General features: G+C 36.8%; 1 protein-coding gene across 1 annotated transcript in view; it reads left to right on the forward strand.

Moving 5' to 3' along the window:
- Window positions 1-21647, forward strand: part of BAZ1A (bromodomain adjacent to zinc finger domain 1A) — a 57981-nt gene that overhangs the window by 22655 nt on the left and 13679 nt on the right. The window contains exons 8-20 of the mRNA XM_035902042.1: window positions 2457-2623; window positions 3452-3547; window positions 5436-5574; window positions 6000-6146; window positions 8801-8896; window positions 9025-9249; window positions 10198-10363; window positions 10624-10737; window positions 11922-12046; window positions 13624-14232; window positions 17130-17293; window positions 17479-17633; window positions 20062-20210. Of these exons, the coding sequence (XP_035757935.1) occupies window positions 2457-2623; window positions 3452-3547; window positions 5436-5574; window positions 6000-6146; window positions 8801-8896; window positions 9025-9249; window positions 10198-10363; window positions 10624-10737; window positions 11922-12046; window positions 13624-14232; window positions 17130-17293; window positions 17479-17633; window positions 20062-20210 (2352 nt within the window). The remainder of the gene's footprint in view (window positions 1-2456; window positions 2624-3451; window positions 3548-5435; window positions 5575-5999; window positions 6147-8800; window positions 8897-9024; window positions 9250-10197; window positions 10364-10623; window positions 10738-11921; window positions 12047-13623; window positions 14233-17129; window positions 17294-17478; window positions 17634-20061; window positions 20211-21647) is intronic.

The following is a 21647-nucleotide window of genomic DNA, read 5'->3' on the forward strand; positions in this document are numbered from 1 at the left end:
TGATTGTTTCCTGAATTACTTAATTTTTTTTAATTTTACTAAATGGAGGAAATGTAGGAAGCTTGCAGTCCAGCTGTGTTGATTTCTATCTCAGATAAAGAGCAAAATAAATTTTTGCAGAAGTTTGGATTCTGAAGTCATGTATAAATTTTACCAGCTGAAGGTATATCAAAACATGAACATTTAATAATTCAATCTGTTGTACGAGGAAAATCTGTAAAGTGAAAAAATACCTCAAAATTTAAAAGAACTGCAATGTTTTTTAAACCTGTAGTAATCCTTAAGGAAGTCTTAAGTCTTGCCAAAGATGTCTATGCATAGATATTTAAGGTATGTCTACATGCTCTGCAAGATTACTTATAGTGTATTTACAAATATTTCTAATTAAAAGAGCACAAATCACTTAAGAGATTTTTATTTTGGACTGGTTGAATTCTTTTGGCTTAGTTTTGACCTGTTTCTGATCCATTTAAACTTCACTTCAAATGAAGTAAGGGGACCCACATACCTTTTGTATGGGTTTAACTAGGTAAACTGGTGTGTCTTCTTGAGGGGACAAAGCTCAGACAAGGAGATATTCTTCTGGATTGTAAGCACTGATGTCCTTCCTGGAATGTTGTAGAATGGCAGGAATGTCTGGAAATTACCTAGTCCAGCATCTGCTTAAATAACTGTCTGAGGCTGCTTAAGGCCTTTCCTTCACAGGAGATGGGGACACTAGGGTTTAATGGGCTCCACTAAACTTGTGTGTCCACTTTTCTGCACAGCTAGATTCTGTTTATGTGCTGGAAGTGGCAGCACAGAAAAACGTAATCGCTGATCTGCATCAAAGCTTCTTTCTTTGTGTGGCATTAACTACAGCATCTAGAAGGCTAGTTAAGACACATTCTGACTTAATTTTATCTTTGTGTTACCCTATTGCATCCCAAAACGCAATGCCCTTGAAACATACAGTTTCAAACAATGAGAAAGCAATCAGCCTTAAAGTAAGTTGTATAATATGGAGATCCAGATGTATTTGTATTTTCTGCCACCTCGCTAGGAAGCTGTCGCAGCATGTTGATATTCAGACTCTGAAAATGCATTCTGTTCTTCGTTGAGGACACAAAATGATGATGAATGCATCAAATAATACTAAAAAAAAAAAAAATACTGTGGTGTCACACTTGTTCAGTGTGTCCATTTTTGGCCCAAATGTTGGCCCATGATTTTGAACTTTTTTTTAAAGAGATGCAGTTCTTTAATTTGAAACCGGCAACATGTTATACTGGTTGTTTGAAAAGTGTGATCCCATCTCTACAGTAAGCTTATAAGTACACTTTCAAATATACTATATTAATGCAATCAAATATTAATCTAAACATTTTACCTGTGAACAATGTTTAATTGGAATGGCAATTACTGACATTCATAAAGTCTCTTACGAAGAGCTGCTATCATACCTTACTAATGATGTGAAAAGTTAGCAAAATACCAAGTACCTTGAAAAATCGACCTTCTGAGTATGTAGAAGTCTATGGGGGATCAGCTTCATGGCTTTTGTTTGCTTTACGAGAACCATTGCTGGTATGTGTAGTAGCTATCTATAAAAGCAGTCTAGCCCATTTTCAGAACTTTATAGGAAAATGTAATAATTTTTTTCTTTTTGAGTGCCACCCACTTGGTAATACAAGTGAGGATCTCTTTGCATCTTTGCTTTTGATTCTAACTTTCTTGTTTATTCAATTAAAGTGGTAAGCCCCATTGCCCCCTTCTATTTGTTAGCCTGTGTGTGGGTTGACAGACATTGTCTGTCCACAGAAAGTGGAAATTTGTTTCCTGCTGTTCTTCTGCAAACAGCTACAAAGAAATCTGAATCTCCTCAGGCAATAACATTTATTACCAAATAAAGTTCAGCTTAAACTGTATAACAGAAGTAAAACTTGGACAAAACCCACTGAAATACCAAGCAGGTTTCAAATGTATTGACTTTTCAGTAATTCGGTAATAATTAAATATTTAAAGATCACTTATTTAAAGGTTTTTCTGTCACAAATATTTCATGGTTACATGCCACACCTAGTTGTGACATGCTTTTATTAAGCAGTCATTACTAAATATGTTGCTATAATTATATGCAGTTGGAATCAGTTCTCATCTTTATATGTCACTTGATAGAAACCAATAAACAAGTAATAAACTTCTGTGTACTCATAAAAACAGAGAAATTTGACTTTATTACAGTGATGACAACCTTGTAAAACATGTATAATACTTAGGCTTAAAATTCTGATTCTCTTAAGAACTTTCAAGTGATTGAATTTCTGGTTGGCATAGAAACAATTCAGTCTTCATAACAATATCTTTTTCATATGGTAATTATAAATAGATCAGTCTATTTAGCACCGTTAAATAAAATTAACATTTTATAAAAGAAAAAAAACCCCTTTGTTTTGTTTTGTTTTTTTTCTTTATAGCTTTTGAAAAAGCTAAATTAAAACGAGAGAAGGCAAATGCTATAGAAGCTAAGAAAAAGGAGAAAGAAGATAAGGAAAAAAAGAGAGAAGAATTAAAGAAGATTGTGGAAGAAGAAAGGATGAAGAAGAAAGAAGAGAAAGAGAGACTCAAAATGGAAAAGGAAAAAGTAATGCATTTGCAGTACATGTGTTTCATATAGGAACAGTATGATGGTTTTCTAGTTTACTTGTTTCTTAGTTGGTCCTTCAAGTTATTTTCCATTAACTATTTTCAGTTCATAGAAATGCACTTTAGAAGAATAGGTGGTTATAAGATTATGGATTTCTATTTCTGGGTAACATTCTCTATATTATAATTTTAGTTCAGAAAAAGTTCACTTTGAACTTACTTCTGAACTAACATTGGGGGGGGTTGCCAATAATGCGTAACAGTATTTGATTTGATGGTTGTCTGCTACTTAAGTGTTAAAGACATTGTACTACATCAGATTCACAGCATATTAAATGGTTGCAGGTTTCCTTGTGGTTTCTCTTTGGATGAAACTTGCTAAATAACTTTTTGTCACTTTGAATACGAAGAAATTATTTATCTCACTATACTTTATCACAGCCACATCCACGATCTATTTTGATGGTCTTTTTTGTGGCAATGTGCATAAATACTCTTATTTTTAGATATTTTTTTCTTCAGCTGCTTCCATTAAAAAAAACCAAACCCACCCCCCCAACCCCTAAATCCACAAAACCAAACTAAAACCCAAACACCCCCCCCAACAAAGGCCCATGTCAAATCCAACAAAGTATCACCGAAGTTTACTTTCAAACACTTTTGCCAATATCTTCTTATACAAAACAAAATTATTAGATTATTTCATTCTAATTAAATATGTCTTGATTTTATTTTTCAGTATGATTTGAAATAGGAAGTGGTGCAGCTGTAGAAACTATAGTAGGGTGATCTGACCATATTTTATATACAATTGTGACTCTTTCAGGAAAGAGAGAAGCTGCGTGAAGAAAAAAGAAAATACGTGGAATATCTGAAACAGTGGAGTAAGCCTAGAGAAGATATGGAGTGTGATGATCTTAAGGTATGGTTGAATTTGGAATAGCTCAAGCTCATACTTTACAGGGTCCCCGAGCTAGATTCCCTAATGCAGAGGCAGATCTAGATCTGATCTGAATGCCAGGGGTTGTGAATCGCCTGCAGTCACGTAATATTTCCCAGTGGTGATGCTAATAGGATCATCTGCATCTGCATTTTCACCCTTCAGAAAAACTTCACAAGCTGTTCTGTCTTAAGGTGGAACAGATGTATTTTGAAGTGCTGATCTTACTGAGTGGAGGGTATTGACTATGCCTGAATTTACTGTTAAATACACAACATGAGCTCACCTAGAATAAACTCAAGTTACTCGAAAGATTTGGGTAATGATGAAACCAAATTTTTGGCTGCAAAAGGTAGAGAGGACACAAGCTTGTTACTTCTGTAGCGTTCTTTTGATTTGAACTCTAGCAGTATCCTTGTTTCACAAGCATCTTTCTGGATGATCCTGGAAACCTATGGGAAGTAGCAAGAATTCACCTCCCTAAGAACTTAATGTTCTAAACCAGAATATAGTGTGGTGGTACATAATGGAAGATTGTCTAGTTGTTACACATTAGTGTACACTTTACGATGATTAATTTTGGCAGGGGCTAGCCAAAGGAGGCAAAATTGTCAGAAACACAAGGACGGGGGTTTACTTGAGATACTCAGGGAAACACGACAGAAGCGCAAAGTGAACAAGTGGGAATAGAGGAGAGCATTAAATAAATTAAAGTGATAGCACTGGTTGGGAGGAATATGAGAATTTAGTCTATTTGCAAGGAGAGTTGTGTAGGCCCTTGCAGATGAGAGTGAAAAAAAAACCCTTAGTGTGTATAGAAAGGGAGAGAAACTGAAGAAAGGGAAGAGCATTGTCAAAACAAGAGGAAGCTGTGCAACGTAGTGCTGCTATGTTTCAATTCAAAAAGAAAAAGGGACGGATGGGAAAGTAGTATCATCGCTACAATGAAAATTGACAAGAATGTGAATAAAGTTGAGTTTAAGTGAGGAAGCAAGAAGAAAGACCCACTCATAGACTGCTTTTCAAAAAATTCCTGTCTAAGAAAATGTATACCTTGCTATGTAAAGCATAGCGTTTGGCATTCTTCTTGTTAATGTTTGTGAACTACCACCTTTGTGGAAAGCAGTCATCCTTCTGGAAATTGTTTGACTCTGCTAAGAAACTTTAAGTGAAAACAAGTCTTGAAGAGTTACATCAAGATATTAATTTGAAAGTCAAAATGAGTGTTAGATGCTGTCATCTGTGATTTGGAGGTGGTGCCTCTGTTAAGCGGTCTTGTTAGACGGCTACATCAGCTCCCTTTAAAATGTCTTCAGCTATCACAACTGCCTTACCAACACAAAACCCTAAATACCAGAAGACTCTGTCATTAGACATGATGTTGCGTATCCTAGTATTAGATGGGTGTGGTTTTATGTGAATGTGTTGGGGTTTTGTTTGCTTGTCTTTGCAAGCAGTAATGAGTAACTGTTAAGAATATGTTTATTTTTGCTTGTCTGGACAATTCCATAAAACTTAAATTCAAAACTCTTGTGAAATAATACAGGTTTAAAGGAAAATCCTGACAGCCAGTGTTCTTAACGTGTAGTGGATTTGAGTTCCTTTAAACAAAGATACAAAATCATTTAACTTCGTGAACATGAATAAACTTTATCTCAAAAGATTTATGTCCAAGTTGCATGCTCTTCGATTTTTAAAGTTAGTACTACTGCAGGTGTTACCGTGGTAATTGATTACGTGTCTTGCAGAACTATTTTCAGTAAAATGTGAAGAAACCTAACAGATATACTCCTTGACTGTTTGGTTTTAATCACTTGTGTACTCTGCAGAAACCAAGTACAATATTGAAGTTGTCCCATTTGGATTGCAGGAACTTCCTGTTCCAGTGCCAGTGAAGACAAGACTTCCTCCTGAGATCTTTGGTGATGCTCTGATGGTTTTGGAGTTTTTATATGCTTTTGGGGAACTTTTTGATCTTCAAGATGAATTTCCTGAAGGAGTGACTTTAGGCAAGTTGTCGTTTATGTGGCAAGGTGCCCCAATTTTGTGGTGTCCCTTCTACCAAGTACCAGTGCTACAAAATTTTCTGTGCAGCTTTAATATGTTGGTGTTTACACATGCATATCAATCCAGTTTTCTCTTCACAGTCAACTTCTGCAGTTTTTATAAAATCAAAATTAATTTCACTGTAGAAGCTGTTAATCTACTTATTAAAATGCCTACTTGTACTTTGCTCTTGCAGTTATATACTAAGATAATAGTGTTGTTTTGTCAGCACTCTTTCTGACACCATCACCTTGGGAATACTTGCAGTAAATTATGGAAAAGTAACTTGATAATCATACCTGAAGGAAAAAAAATGTTTTCATTCTTCAGTACATAATCGTTTTCCAACTTCGCGGCAAAAGTGACGCTTCTTAAACTTTATTCACAGAAGTTTTAGAGGAAGCTCTTGTAGGAAATGACACTGAAGGCCCACTATGTGAATTGCTGTTTTTCTTCCTGACTGCCATCTTTCAGGCAATGGCCGAAGAGGAAGAGGAAGTGGCCAAAGATCAAATAGCTGATGCTGAGACCAAAGGTCAGATCCTTAATTTTACTGCTGAAAAACTGAAATTCCACTGGAATTAACTTTAAACTGCATGATTTATGGCATTCCTTTGTTTAACCTCGTCTTATTATGCATGGATATTGTATGTAAATGGACTTGTTTTTTCTCTTTTATCTGAAATTAAAGCTTTAAACTGGGCGTGGAGGGTGGGGTCTGGGAGGAATAGAGAAAAAGCAAGCTCATTGTTACTATGATTGTATCCAGCAAAGCATAATAAGCTTTTAACAGCACTGCTTATGTTTTGGAGGTGGGGGATACTTGTCTTCATGTTCCTCCTCTTCCTTCAGCACTGTTAGATGTTTCTCCTGAGGGTCAGGAAACAAGCATTTTCCTAAATCTTCTCCAAGGGGTCTTTATCCGTAGCTATAAAAAAAAAAAAAATCTGGACCTAACTAGATTAAAAACTAAAACTTCCCAGCCCAGCTATAATGGAAAACTCAGTATTCATTGTCCTTCAGCATCTAGAATTGTGCATCCACAACTCCTAGATTACTACCATGTCTCTGTGTTTTTCCAGTAAAGGATCTCAGTGTTACTCTGCCTTCAGTCTTCACTCTAAGGCTAAAGTTGCCCACATTTTCAGAGGCGTTTGGTATACGCTAACCACTGATCAGGAGTGCAGGCTTTGTTCCAAACTTGTGGTCAGGGATGTTAATATGTGTCTTCATCCTTAGTAGACTGTTTCTGCTCTGTGTTTAGGCAGCTCAGTGATTCAGTCCATGGTCTAAGAAAGCTGTAAGCCTTATTCTGCAGAGTGCTCTACCTGTAAGATCTTACTGATGCTATACAGAGTGCTTTGCAAAGGGCTTGCCAAAAATACAAACTTAAAGTATTCTCTGTATCCTCTTTGCACAATTTTTGGTTTTAAACACCCTTGCAAGGTGTTTCTCCCTTATTTTTTCAGCTCTGCTATTTATGAAGCCTTGCTGTGGATCAGGGAACTGATCTGACTCCTTTGTTACGCTCATCAACTGTTAGACGTAGATGGGAATGTAAGAGCGCTCCTTGTTTGAGGTCAGGTGAATCCTGTGGTTCCCCTGTAAGACAGATGCATGATGCACAGGAAAGTTCCATTAATTCCTCCCTTGAAGACTGTGCGTATTCTCATGCTTAAGTTTTATGTCCAAGCTATAAAATGTCTACATAAACATGTGCACTATCTTCAGCAATAGAGGCTGCTCTTGTTAATTGAATAAAGTTACAGATTTGATATGATGTTAACAAATTTAGACTAATTACTGTTGAATTTAGCAATTAAACTCTTATCTTTTAACTACTGAGAGCATTACTTGGGCAATATAAGCAAGGAATCCATTGTCAGGTAATTGTAGAATATTTAATTAGACTCTTTATTATGCATAGGACTGATGAGAAAATGTGATTTTCATATTTTAATTTGGCTGTATGGGGCTGGCAATTACAAAAATCTGCCATTTTGCTTCTAGTTTAGCAGAGCTGCGGGCAGGGCAATTTATCTATTATCTTTTACTTGCCTTTCAACTTCCATTTCTTGTCATTCTTGTTTAGACATCTTCTTTCCTGTAAAGGAATTACATGTTCTTGACTTTGTAATCCTAACTAACCCAAACTACAAGTAGTCAGCATGTTTCCTCACTTAAAGTCTGAACAGGCAGCGTTTCTGCAACAGGAAACACCATGGATGTGGGGTTTTGGTGTGTACAGTACCTTCTCAAACCCTGTTACACAGATACAGGCGAGAAGGGAAGTGCAGAGGTTAATTTTGCAATGCCTGGGTGACAGTTTTCAAACAGTATCAGTCATTGTACAAGACTGTTGTGGATTTGCTTTTTATGTAGTCTGAGTTTGGATTTGTGGCTCTTTATTGCCTTGGTGACTTTGTAACTGCAAATGATTGGACTTGAATAAAGTGAAATTGTTGAAACAGCATACAATGCTGAAAAAATTCTGCCAACCCTCTGGAGAAATGCCTGTAAGTGCTAAGGAGACTTTTGTCTAAGAAACAGGAATTTTGTTATTTCTCCCTTTCACTGCCCTGCTTTCCTGGTCAGTTTGCTAATGTGTGATGCTCCTTATTGAGTGCAGGTGCTTGTTTTGGTGAAATACAGTTTCTTTGTAATGCCTTAGCAATTGTGCAAAACAGTAAGGCTGTTAAATTACAGATTAAAAGTATACAGTGAATGGTGATAACCAGTATAAAAATGTGCGATTGGTTTTGGGTGGTCTCTCCTAAAGACAGAATGATGATAGGAAATAACGGTTCATTTGAGGGAATAAAATACAGGTGTTCTTGCATTGTTATTTGGTTTTGCTTTCAGGTGTGTTTTATGGATTTGTTTCAGTGCCTTTTATGTTGCCATTGTGCATGTTTTGTGCATTGTGGTTGCTTTAACAGCTTACATATAGGGAGAACAGTGTATAGCATGTGGTGCATGTCCTTAGCTTTTAGTTGGATTTTTAGTTGCATTTAGAGATACGTCAATTCTAATTTGGATGTTGAATTGAGTTACGAATACGTTGATGCTTTTGTAAATACTTGGCCTTCTTTTTGCTTTCTCTGCAACTTTTAAGAAATGGCTTGCTTTCCTCCCCTCCACAGTACAAGTTTTAACTTGCACTAGAATAAAGTGTTTATTTCCTTAAAGATTTAACAGAGGCTTTGGATGAAGATGCAGACCCCACAAAATCTGCACTGTCTGCAGTTGCAACTTTGGCAGCTGCATGGCCCCAGTTACATCAGGGTATGTGTGGGTTTCACTTCTTGTTTTGTTACTGTTCTTATTTTGCGCTGTATTTTAAAGCACACTTTTAATTTTTATGTACATTTAAATGTCTATATAAAATAACTGTTCATTCTTCTCAACTGTAGGGTGCAATTTGAAAAACTTGGATCTTGATAGCTGCACTCTTTCTGAGATTCTCAGACTTCACATTCTAGCATCAGGTGCTGATGTAACATCAGCCAATGCAAAATACCGTTACCAGAAACGAGGAGGGTTTGATACTACTGATGATGCTTGCATGGAGCTGAGATTAAGTAATCCCGGCCTCTTGAAGAAACTTTCAAGTACTTCAGTGTATGATTTGTTGCCAGGTAATAAAAGACAATGAATGCTAGAGATTATTAGATTGCTCATCAAGTGATTGGTTTTGTAACTGCTTCAGATCAGTAGTAGTCAAAATTTACTGCATCATAGACTAATTTGGGTTTGAAAGGACCTCTGGAAGTCACCTAGAGTAACACCCCCCCCACTATGCTCCAGCCCCCACAAGCAGGTCCCACCAGATCAGAGATTGCAGAGTTAGGCAGTCTCATTACTTCGGAGTGTTTGGTTTTGATTTTTTTTTTTTTTTTTTTCATTAAAAAACAATTCTAGTTTTACTTGTAGAAGGGGATCTCTGTGGGAGAAGCATCTGAGTGTTTGATTCAGCTCCTGCTATTTATTGCCATTCTGGTTTGGGTCTTTTGTTATTTGGAAATGGAGAAAAAAATACCATCTACTGTTCCTTTACCTCCATTTTGAAGGTAGTACTGCATTTTATTTCTTCTTTTGGTGCTAAAAGTTAATAAATTAGAGGCTTGCATCTCTGAGCAAAGCAGGTATTTCAGGAAACACCTCTTTGCAAGTGCAGCTGCTTGTTCGCTTTTTCTTGACCCATTAAAAAACAATTCTAGTTTTACTTGTAGAAGGGGATCTCTGTGGGAGAAGCATCTGAGTGTTTGATTCAGCTCCTGCTATTTATTGCCATTCTGGTTTGGGTCTTTTGTTATTTGGAAATGGAGAAAAAAATACTATCTACTGTTCCTTTACCTCCATTTTGAAGGTAGTACTGCATTTTATTTCTTCTTTTGGTGCTAAAAGTTAATAAATTAGAGGCTTGCATCTCTGAGCAAAGCAGGTATTTCAGGAAACACCTCTTTGCAAGTGCAGCTGCTTGTTCGCTTTTTCTTGAGTGAGACCTGATCTTCAGTCTGGAGTGTGTAAGAGTAAGGCTTATTTGTAGTATCATGGAATATAAACATTGGTCTGAATTTTATTAGGAGAAAAGATGAAGATCCTTCATGCCCTGTGTGGGAAACTTCTGACTCTTGTCTCCACTCGAGATTTCATTGAGGACTCGGTTGATGTGTTACGACAGGCAAAACAGGAATTCAGAGAATTAAAGGCAGAACAGCATCGCAAAGAACGAGAGGCAGCAGCAGCAAGGTAAAACTAGGATATGGAAAGCTAAGTTTTGTTGCTACAAATTAGATCAATTCCTTGACTGCAAAAGGCATATGAGAAACAATAGCAGTATTTGTGTTTTATGCTGGTTTCTTGAGACCGTAGACAGGAGTGAAACTTTATTGTGCTAAGCATTGCGCTTTCCCATGTTACTGTTACTTTTAGATGAAAGAAAAAAAGATGTGGCTAGATCAGATACTAGATTAATTGCAACTGTTTTTCTATATTTTTCTTACTATTAGGATACGTAAGAGGAAAGAAGAAAGGTTAAAAGAACAAGAATTAAAAATGAAAGAGAAACAAGAAAAGCTGAAGGAAGAGGAGCAAAGAAATCCTGCTGTAGAAGTATCTGTTGGGTATGATATGTGGTATTACCATGATACATAGAATATAGCACTTCTCGGTTATGTGGCCAGACCTTACGTATGTAGTTTTCATTGACTTGATCATATATACAAAGGTGTATTTTAATTTGAGTATATATTCCTTAATGTTGATTTTATTTTTCTTCCTAGTGTTCTAGAACTACTTTATGGAAGTGATTTTATTTTTAGAATCGGCTTTTAATTCTATTGAAAGCTTGTCAGTTTTACCTGCTGACAAGAGAAACTTGCAAAGTCTAATTCGGTTTTTTTGCATTTCTTTTTGTCTTTCATTGATTTTATATCTATGAATGTCTTTGTAATAGACCATTCTAGTTTGTTTTCTAATTTGAGGAATCAGTCTGATCTGAGCTAGATAATACTGACCTTGCATAACAGTTTGAATAAAATTTAATAGCATTTTTTTAAAAAATGCTGTGCTATCCCAGGTGATTTCCGTAAAACCAAGGTTTTTTGTTCTATTAATAAAACTGTATGGTTTCAGGTGGTAAGATTCATGCACATGCAGCTGTATGTGATTCCAGAAAAAAAAGCGAAGTGTATATACAACACTATATCTTTACCTGCTTGAGGAAGGGAGTTAGTTAAGTAAATCTGCTTGCAAAAGGTGAGCATGGGCCAAAGACAGATTTGTGCTATGTTTTTGAAATGATAATTGAGAAAAAAATAGTAAAATCAATGTTAGTCTGTAATGGTTGCATCTAGTTCCGTAGGTTTTTAATTATATTTGCTAGGCAAGGGAAAAATGTGTAATGAGCGTTTATAAAACGGTATACATTTTGATGAGGAAACACTTTTTCAGTACTGAAAAAAATAATTCAGGTCAGTAGAACTACACTAAGATGTCTCCAAAAAGGATCTGATTATAATAATGCTCTTCAAATGAAAGAGTGAGTACCGAAGAGCAAGTTTTAGTCATTAATATGGAACTTGCCATTTTCAGTTCAGTGGGTTTCTTCTGGTTTTTAATATTTTCTATGACTTAAAGTTTATTTTTAAAAAGCATTATAGGCCTTTTCCTAGCTTAAGTACTTCTGAGAGGAAAATACTGTTTGTGTTGAAGTTGCCATATTCTATTGTGTATTTTTTTCATTTCATTCAGCTTTTAATACATGGTTGGTTCGTTAGTCACTTTTTTTTTTATTTTATTGTGTCAGGGAGGAGGAACGGGAAGACCTTGATACTAGTACAGAGAGCAAAGAAATTGAACGTAAAGAGCAAGACATGGACACAGTGACAGAGGATGAAGAAGAGCTGGGACCAAACAAAAAACGAGGAAGAGGTATATATAAAGTTCATTTGTGTGCACGTATGCACACATAGGCTTGCATGCACCCAGGACGTTCTTGGGTTTTATAGTAAATTTTTGTAAAGTATCAATCTTTCCTGTAAATTTTGAAAGGAAAAGAAAAAAAAAACAAACCACCCAAACATGAGCATAATGGGCTATTAAGTGTATTGAGCTGGCCTGATGTAGTTCTAGCGGTCAGCTGTACGTTCTTTCACACTGCTGTTTCTTCTTGTCTTCCATACTTGCTGCCTGGATTCTTCTTTTGTCTGAAAAAAACCCCAGGCTGTTGCCTGACAAATCATTACAGTTAAGTAGTGCACTCACAGCGCATGAGTTGTAGGAGCTTCATCTAATAGGGTATGGTGTGGTTTTGATTCTTTGTATTAGGAAGCTGCAAAACCAACGGGTATTTGGGTTTAGTTTGCCTTTATTAATACGCAGCATGCCTTCTATACAAGAGTGCAACTAGACTTATCCCCAGATTTGATTTCCTTTGCAGTGTGCTAGTAGGAGCTGTAAATGGCACAGCCTGCTATTTGTAACTAAACATAGATATCACCATAGGAGGATGAATTGTTGATGGTTTTGAGCAGCTAGCTCATCTGTATCTTTCTCCTGTGAAGGCTTTGTGCTAGCATCAGTGCCAATAAAAGTCCTGCGGACTTAAGGTTGCAAATTTCTATAGTTCCTAACAGTACCTGGGGGAGAGATTCTGAATTGTTCAGTAATACAGGTTTGAATGTTTACTACAGCTTTATGATGGCAATACAACGAGGTCTTAAACAGAATTTCAAGTTTCTCAAATGACCATGTGTGAGATGTTGCACCTGGAGGGCAAACAAGTGTTATTTCATTGCTACAATTGGAGAAACTTAAGTTTACACTGGGAATTGGTAGAAATTGAGTGCTGACAGCATCTTTCACCCTTGCATGTGTTAATTACAATATATACTTTTTCTAGAAGACTATCAGGACCTGATTCTTTGGTAAACTAAGATGCGGGGAATTCTCAGCTGTTACAAGTTGAGGGGAAAAAATAGTAGTATATATATTTCTAAAAAATTGGATAAAGTAACATAACTGAGTTTTCAATAAAAGCCCATATATAGGGATTCTGGTTTTGCGTGAAGTCTTTGGGGGGTTTAAGTTGATCATTTTGAGTAGGATAAATTAAGTCCAAAATGTAGTTTGTATTCAATAATGAAATAGCTAGAATTTTACTTCATCCTGATAAGATATTTTTATAACATTCCTCCAAGTTCTTAAAATTTAGTTCTTTTTTTTTGTGTGTCAAAAATGACAATGTCAGTAAATGAGACTTGGTCTAGTTTCTGCAAAGTGAAAGTACACTAAAGATGGCTTACTCTTCATTGAGGGAAGGGGGATAATCACTTGACTTTTTCTTTAACAAAACTAGCATTGTTTCTTGACTGAGCTGATGGTCCTTGACAGTGTAAGTTTAGATAATCAGGAAGGGACAGAACCAAAACCTGCCCTTTACTTGAATTTTTGATTAAAGAAAGAATTTATAAGCCTGTTGCTATCACTCTACTTCCTTTAACTTTTAGGCAGGAGAGGGCAAAATGGATATAAAGAATTTACAAGACAAGAAGAGACCACTTGTGAGAAGAGTGAACCCCTTACTGCTGAAGACGAAGAAGCTTTAAAACAGGAGCAACAAAAGAAGGAGAAGGAACTGTTAGAAAAGATTCAGAATGCAACAGCCTGCACAAATATCACCCCGTTAGGTCGTGACCGTCTGTACCGACGCTACTGGATTTTCCCCTCTGTTCCTGGATTGTTTATAGAAGAGGACTATTCTGGTCTCACAGAAGACATGTTGTTGCCTCGAACCTCTTCCTTTCAGAATAGTGTACAGTCTTGCACAAATGAACCTCAGGTATTCAGTAAAACTGGAGAGTCTTTGAAATCCTCTGCATCTACCTCCAATATTGACCAAGATTCACACACCAGTGTTGTCGTAGAGGTGCCAAGGCCAGTATATAAACCAAACCGTTGGTGCTTTTACAATTCTCGGGAACAACTGGACCAACTCCTAGAGGCTCTCAATTCCCGAGGACATAGGGAGAGTGCCTTAAAAGAAACTCTTTTACAAGAGAAAAGTAGAATATATGAACAACTAAGCAGTTTTCCTGTGGAAAAATTCCATATTCCAGGTAAATGAAAAGTCCCTGATCTTAATTTGCTTCCACAGCTGTGATTTCTATATAATATTCTAGAAACCTCTAATTCTCATTTAATTATAATTCCTAAGAAATAAGAATTCTTCTTATGCATTGTCTCACACTATGGAAAACAGGTTTGGTTTTTTCCTTTCTCGCTCTCTTTTTTTTTTTTTTTTTTTTTTTTTTTCTTCTGATGGATCCTTGTGGTGCTTTTCTGGTGTTCTATGCTAAAAAAAGCAATAATTTTACTGTTATCTCACTGCTTAGAAAAACAGGATTGGCTTTTAAACAAACATCTTCAGGAAGTAATTTGAGCTTTGGGAGAAGATTAACTGGGGAATAAAGATTAATATCTGCTAAAGATAAATCATAGTATTGATCACCTGATGTCCTCATTTCCAGTATGATGAAAGGAGACATAAGATATGACGCTGGAGACAGAAACATTGCAAAGGGAGGCAACTACTGTTACCTTGATTTGTTGAGCAGGACATATTCTTTCATAGCACTATAATGCGTGAAATTTTTCAAAAGCCTTTACTGGCCTATTGCGAACAAGGGAATGATAGCATATTGCAGGGCCTTACCAAAAGCTTTGGGAGGACGAAAATAGCATAGCTGTTGGTTGTTATGTGGCTTAACATCAGTGTGGTGGATTCTGTGATATTATTCTTTCCTGGTTTTTCTCCTCCTTTTGGCAGGTGCTTGTTACAGGAGGAGGAGACATCTGCAGAGCAGTATTGTTTTTATGGGTTTCAAAGTGTAGGAGTGTACTTAAAACCATCCTAGACCTAGGATTTAGGGTTTTTTTTCCATTTCTCCTAGCCAAGTATTTTGCTATTTATTGACAAGGCATTATCTCTAATCACTGATCAAATTCTGTGTACACAACCTTGCAGCTGGCTTGTTTGTGGTGGGTTGGTGGGTAGAGGATGTTACCAAAATTACTCCCTAGGGTAATGTTTAAGAAAGTGCATTTTGTTTTGAATTATGCCAAATTACTGTGAGGATTTTGGTGTATCTGTATCAGGGCAAGGGAGAGTTATTCAGAGCAGAGCTGTGTTCTGTTTTACTGGAGCGTGTATGCCAGGACATCCCGTGAACATGTCAGATACTACTAAATCTGTAACTGATCTACCATTTCTTTTGGTGGAAACTAGCACAGGTCAGAGTTTCTGCATAGTAAGTAAGTTTTATTTGAAGGCCATGTGACTGTTTTGTGGGTTTTCATGAGAAAATCTCTATCATTTTCTAATATATTTCTGTTTGTGTGTGTGGTTCCTTATTTTCCTAGTTGCTGCACCTTTATATGTGTTTTATGTGTTGCTTTCTGTCCTGAAGCAATTTGATTTCTGCAATCACAGATTTTTCTTCTCTTTCTATGTTAGAATTGTAGAATAACATTGATCAAAAAAAAAAAAAGGCAGCTTTGAACTTCACTTTCATAGAGATCAAGAAAATTCAATGCAGTGGTCAAGTATCAATGCAGTCTCCTCTGTGTGATAAGCAGTGATAAGGGGACGTGCGTAGGTCACTTTGGAGAGAGCTTTACTGCAGTGGATTCCACCTGCTGCCCTGTTGCCTTCACTCAAATGACTTGCAGGACGAGTGAGAAGTACTCCCTTATTCTTTTGTGCTGTAGACTGCCCTTCTCCCTTTTCCAATTCCCACTCAAAAGGGCATGGAAATAAAATTGGTATGTGCTATTACATGATTTTATTCCAGTACCAGTTAACTTTTTCTCATCAATTATGTGCAAGCCAATTGCTGCTGTTTCACTTCTGCTCAAGAAAAAACATTTAATTTCTTCTTTTTCTTTTAAACCAAAAAGGGCGTTTCCCACATCCAGGCATCAGAATATGCTAGTACATATTTTGAGAATATTTGCATGGTTACTTTCAGTTACAGGGAATTGTTTCTGCAATTGAGAGCATCTTAGAAATTCATCCTGTACTTCCTTAACAACAGCTTTATGATAATTTTTGATTAAATAACTCTAAGTTCTTGCATATATCTCCTCATCACTGCACTCGTGGGATTTAAGGTAAATCCTGTGAACAGAAACGTTTGCCACCTGTACAGATTTGCAAGCACTAATTTAGAATCTAGGCATACTTTCAGCTCTTTTCTGTGGCTTTTGAGCTTTTGCATGAATTTTCAGTTCTCTTATGAAGATTTTTGCTTGGCAGCCCGTCATCAGCTCTTCCCTTCTTTTTCATAAATTATCTTGCTGTCTTGTTCTTTTTTTTTTTTTTTCCCTCCCGCCTTTAATTAGAGGACACAGTCTAGTCTGTACCTGTGTCATCTTATCTTTATCTGTTTGTTTTGTTTTGAAGTTAGGTTTTTTAAAAGGGATTATATCCTGTTCTGTTAGTTTTTGCGACTGCCAGTTGCACATGCTTGTTTTAAATGTTGCCATGATAAAGAACCATGCAGGAAAGAAAACTGAGGGGTTCTTCTGTAAAGTAAGGGCCATCAAATATGAAAAATACTAGAAATGTGACTTTTCTCTTTCTTGGTGTGTTGTTGGTTTGTTTGTTTTTTTTTTTTTCCCTCCTTGCACTTACAGCAGAGAGTTGTTGATTATCTACTACTTTAGGAAGCATTTTAAGGCAAAAGAATGACTTTTAAATTGACAAGAATTTCTCATCCTGTGTGTTGGGATGAGCAGATTCTAATCTGTAAGTCTTCCCTTGAAAGTATGCTCCACTTGGTCAGATCAGATGCCTTAGCTGGCGTGGAGACGTTGGTGTTGGCAACTGTCACTACCGGAAGGGGGTTTTGAACCCATGTGTTTATTTTGTTCTGCCCTGTACTACTCTGTTCCCTCCACCAGCAGCTGCTTTTAAGGAATGAAGTCCACTAACACGAAGTTGGTATTTTTGCAGATAAACCTCAAAGTGACATCAGACCTTATTCAGGACGGGGAAGGATGCAGAATCCCCATGACGGATCTCACATATCTGCAGAGAAGCAACTTGAACTGAGACTTAGAGACTTTCTTTTGGACATTGAAGACCGGATCTACCAAGGAACATTGGGGGCTATTAAGGTATTTGTGAATTGTAGAATAGCTAAGAGCATGGTGGTGCCGTCGAGTCTGTAGCTTAAATGAGAACTCTTGCATGCTATGGGTTTTACTGACAGCATAATTAAATTAAGCGTAGACAGTAATTGGCACTAAAAGTTTGTAGCCTTTGATTCTTTAGAAACTTCAAGTTTGTGTGTTTGCTTCAGGTTACAGACAGACAGTCTTGGAGAGCAGCCTTAGAACATGGGCGGTATGAGTTTCTGAATGATGAAAACAAAGAAAATGGTATAATTAAAACTGTGAATGAAGAATCTGAAGAAATGGAAACTGATGATCAAGATAAGTTTATTGTGAAAGACAGGTAAGAACTATGGTTTAAATAATGGCTCTTCCCTTTGAGTTTTATAGCAGTGCTCTGTTTTGTGTTTTTTTTTTTAACCTACAAATTGTTTATTCCCTCAAATTCTTTTTGGAATGGTATTTTATTAAGATTTGAATTGTAAAATATGAGATTTTTGCATTGGTTTATATTTTCTACATGGCACTGTTCTATTACCATAGAAGACCAAGACACCAATTTTTACAACTTCTACTATTCAGATATTACGCTGCTCAAAGTGAACATCAATTATCAAATAAGGAATACATGAATTCATTTTTAAATCATTTCAAATGCAGAGAAAAGTTAATCTGGCAATTTCTGGTTTGTTTTCCAGAGGGGAAAAAAAGGGGGGGGATGGGGCAGGAACCCAACACTTTGTGGAAGGAGTAGGAGTGTTTAAGAGGGAAAATGGTAATAGTAACAAATTGCTGGTTGAACTGGCCAGTGTACCTCTTCACGAGTCACAGTAAGAACCATCAATACAACAGGCCGTAGCCTGGATTAACCTTTAGCACTGCAGTGAGAGAGAGATGATCTTATAACTTTGAGTGATGAGCCTTCTGTAGAGCAAGCTGCAACATAGTAAAAGAGAGGAACCTCAAATCTTATAATGTTGCAACTGTAAAAGTGTTTTGTTCTTTGGTTTTGTTGTTGTTGTGTTTTTTTGGTTTTGGTTTTTTTTTTTTTTAAACAAACAATCGAGACGTGGGACTACACTGTATCAGTGTTTGTTGTAAAACAAATTGTAGGAACCGAAAACTTCTAAATACGTAATTCTCAGAAGTTACATACTTTTCAGAAATAAAGATCTACCTTAATTTACTTTACATATAAAATTGTATGTCTTTATAGGATATGAATGTTGAAATATTGCAGGGAGAAAGATTCATTGGAGGCAATCATTGTACTACCATACTGTTTGCTTATGTATTTTGTGAGGTTTTCTGCAATTAGACTTTTATTTTATGAAGGCTTTATTTCTTGGTGGACACTTGAATGCTGTTAGATGTAGGATGTAGGAATTTAAAGTTCTTTAAGGCTGCTCCCTTTTTATTTCAGTTTGCTGTATTAGTATTTTCATATAAGACTGCCCTTTGGACCAGAGTTCTCTAGTTGTGTGCAAAATGGATAAGGTCATTCTTCTTTATATTAACGACACAATTTACAGACATTTGCTTCCTGAAAACCACAACAGAGAAATATTCCACTGTTTTAATTAAGAAGCTAAAATTTATCTTGTCTTCAGCTCCCTTGGGCACTTGCTCCATTGCCAACTCTCAGTTTAACTGCAGAAGCTTGTTGCTTCATTTTTTTCCCATTTGATAGTGACTCCGTCAAAGTTTCTGAATAAAGTCTACTCTAATAAAGTCTTGCATATTAAAACAGAGACTATGGGATTCTGAAATCATGTGACAGATTGCTTTTGATGCTGGCTTTTTATCCACCTCAGAGCAAGTGACATCTCATTAAGACCTTGGAGTTTGACTAGTGAAATGTAAATAACTGTGCAGCTTTTCTTCTGTTTGCTTTCAGGCTCTCGAAATGTGTGTGACTGCAAAATATAATGAACAGCTTTTAAGTGTGAAAAAAGAACAGGGACAACCAAAGGCATTGCTCATTCACCAGAATAAAGCAGAATCCAGACAGTCTTAATTAGTTATTTTTTTTATAAACCCCAAGTAGAAATTGAATTTTATTTTCATTAGTGTGAGTTGCTCTCCTACACTATACTTAATGTTTGTGGTTCAGGAAAAATAACTGCACTTTGAAATGATTACTTAGTCTTCGGTCAGACAAAGCTGTGTTATTGGAAACCTATCCCCCTTTCTCTTCCCCCCCCCCCCAAAAACCCCCCCCTTATAGGAAGACTTGGTATTTTAGAAAAATCCTCCAAGGATGAGAACATAGATGTTAACAATTCTTGGTTTAACATGCTAAAATTATTTTCTGGTTTTATTTCATTTATTTTCTTTTCAGAAATCTTACTAATTTTGGGGATATACGTAGTTGAACTTGTGCAGGTGGAAATATTCTAAAAGGCTACGCCTCACCACTGGAAGTGTTTTCACTGCAGAATTATTTGGAATGTACTCTCCAAAGAAATCTCTGATAAACTAGCTGATGGATGTTGCATCAATGTGCAAATTTTAATAATTGCATTGAAATTTGTCATCCACATTTCTTGAAGTTTAGATGATTTGTCTAGATTAACTAGACTTAATTAGTCTAAGCGAACTCGAGAACTGGGATAACTAATCACACCTGTGCAGTATCTGTTCATGTCCATAGTCCATGCATGCAAATGACGTGAAAATAAAATCTACTGTGGATACAGACATGTACAAATGTCTATGGTGTTCAATTCAAAGTATGTTAAAAAAAATAATTTAATGCATTTCTATTCTAGACTCGTTGGGTTAAAAACTGAAGCTCCGAGTGCTGCATCAACAAGTACAAGTACTCCTCAGCCAGTCAATAATGTGGTCCACCACTTGGCATCTGCACTGCTTCAGATAGAACAAGGAATTGAGCGCAGGTTTCTCAAAGCGCCTCTTGGTAAGCTTTCAGAATTGAAACTGTATGTCTTAATTTTGTGTAAGATAATGTAACAAACAAACAAAAAAACCCCCCAAAACCTCAAAAAAAACTCCACCCCAAACCCAGTTGCTTCTTTTGTAAGACTGGATGTTCTAGAGGGACATGTTGGGGAAAAGAACAAATAACTAACGTATTGCTGTGTACGACTAAAATTTAAAAAGTTAGACTGCCAGTTTACAAGGCCATAGATCATGAGGAAATACTAGTATTTTTCTTATTGTTCTGCATGGCCTCAATTACATGTATTAATTAAGTAACAGCATATTTTAACTCTTAAATACACGCCTATTTAACCTGGATCATTTCAGTGATCTTGTTTATGTGGCCCTACAATTGTACTGATGCATTTTGTACCCTTAGGCAGAAATGAGTGAGCTTTCTGGAGGAATACTCTGTAATTCAGCATTAGTGTTGAGGCCAATGTATCATGCAACTATACCATGAGTTTCTTCTGTGTGTTTTTTACATTGTAAAAATGTATGCTGCTTTTTATGCTGTTTCTGTGAAAGCAGTATAGGCCTGGTTTATCTGGATCACCTTGTTCAGCATTAACAGAATATTTTCAGTAAAACGTAGTAAAGATTTACGTTGCAAACTTTCAGATCCTCAGGTCTTGCGTTTGTGTGCTGTAGAACTTGGAAATAGAAGGTTGCAAGAAAAATTCAAACCAAAGCACAATTACAGCTTGACTTTAACACTTATTCCTTCCTTGAATTCCTCTGACGTGCTCTAGGGGTGAGAGAGTGCATAAAGTCACTTTGTTTTCCAGTGATCCCTTAGGTGTGGATTCCTTAGGATCCTTCTGCTATTCAAAACTGGGGTTTTGCCTTGGGAGAAGTGTGTAAAGGTGGCTTCCCAAGGCAGCTGTGTCAGCTTGGCTTCCCTTCTGGATGCTGCACTCAGGACGAGCTGTGCTCTCTGCTCAGCTGGACTGCGTGACGTCTCACCTGCTAGAGTGGTTTACTGGCACAGCATATACCCAGGGGTCCTCCAGAGCACAAGTTGCTTCACATCCTATTAAATTAATGCTCTCCTCTGATAATGAGCGTATACAAAATCTTTTGACTCCAGCAGATTTTGCTGCAGTAGTTTTAACATGAAAATGCAGGTTTTGGTGTATTACCGCTAGACGTTAGTGCCCCATGGCACAGTTGACCTAAAACTGTTTCTGCATCTGAGTCTGGGTATCATTGCTGTGGAAGATGAGTTTGAGCTAGACTTGTGTCAGACTCTGACATGCAGGCACGGGGACCCTTCCACAAGCTTTGGTTATCAGTGTGATGACTGCTAGAAGAGGGAAATGCAGCAAATGATTGAGATGAAAGGGGAGAGCATATGAGTAGTTCAAACTGCAGCTGTTTAAAAGCTTTACTTGGCTAAGTGTTTGGTCAACTC

This window comes from Egretta garzetta, unplaced genomic scaffold, assembly GCF_000687185.1.
Source record: "Egretta garzetta isolate BGI_Z169 unplaced genomic scaffold, ASM68718v1 scaffold79, whole genome shotgun sequence".
Taxonomy (NCBI): Eukaryota; Metazoa; Chordata; class Aves; order Pelecaniformes; family Ardeidae; genus Egretta; species Egretta garzetta.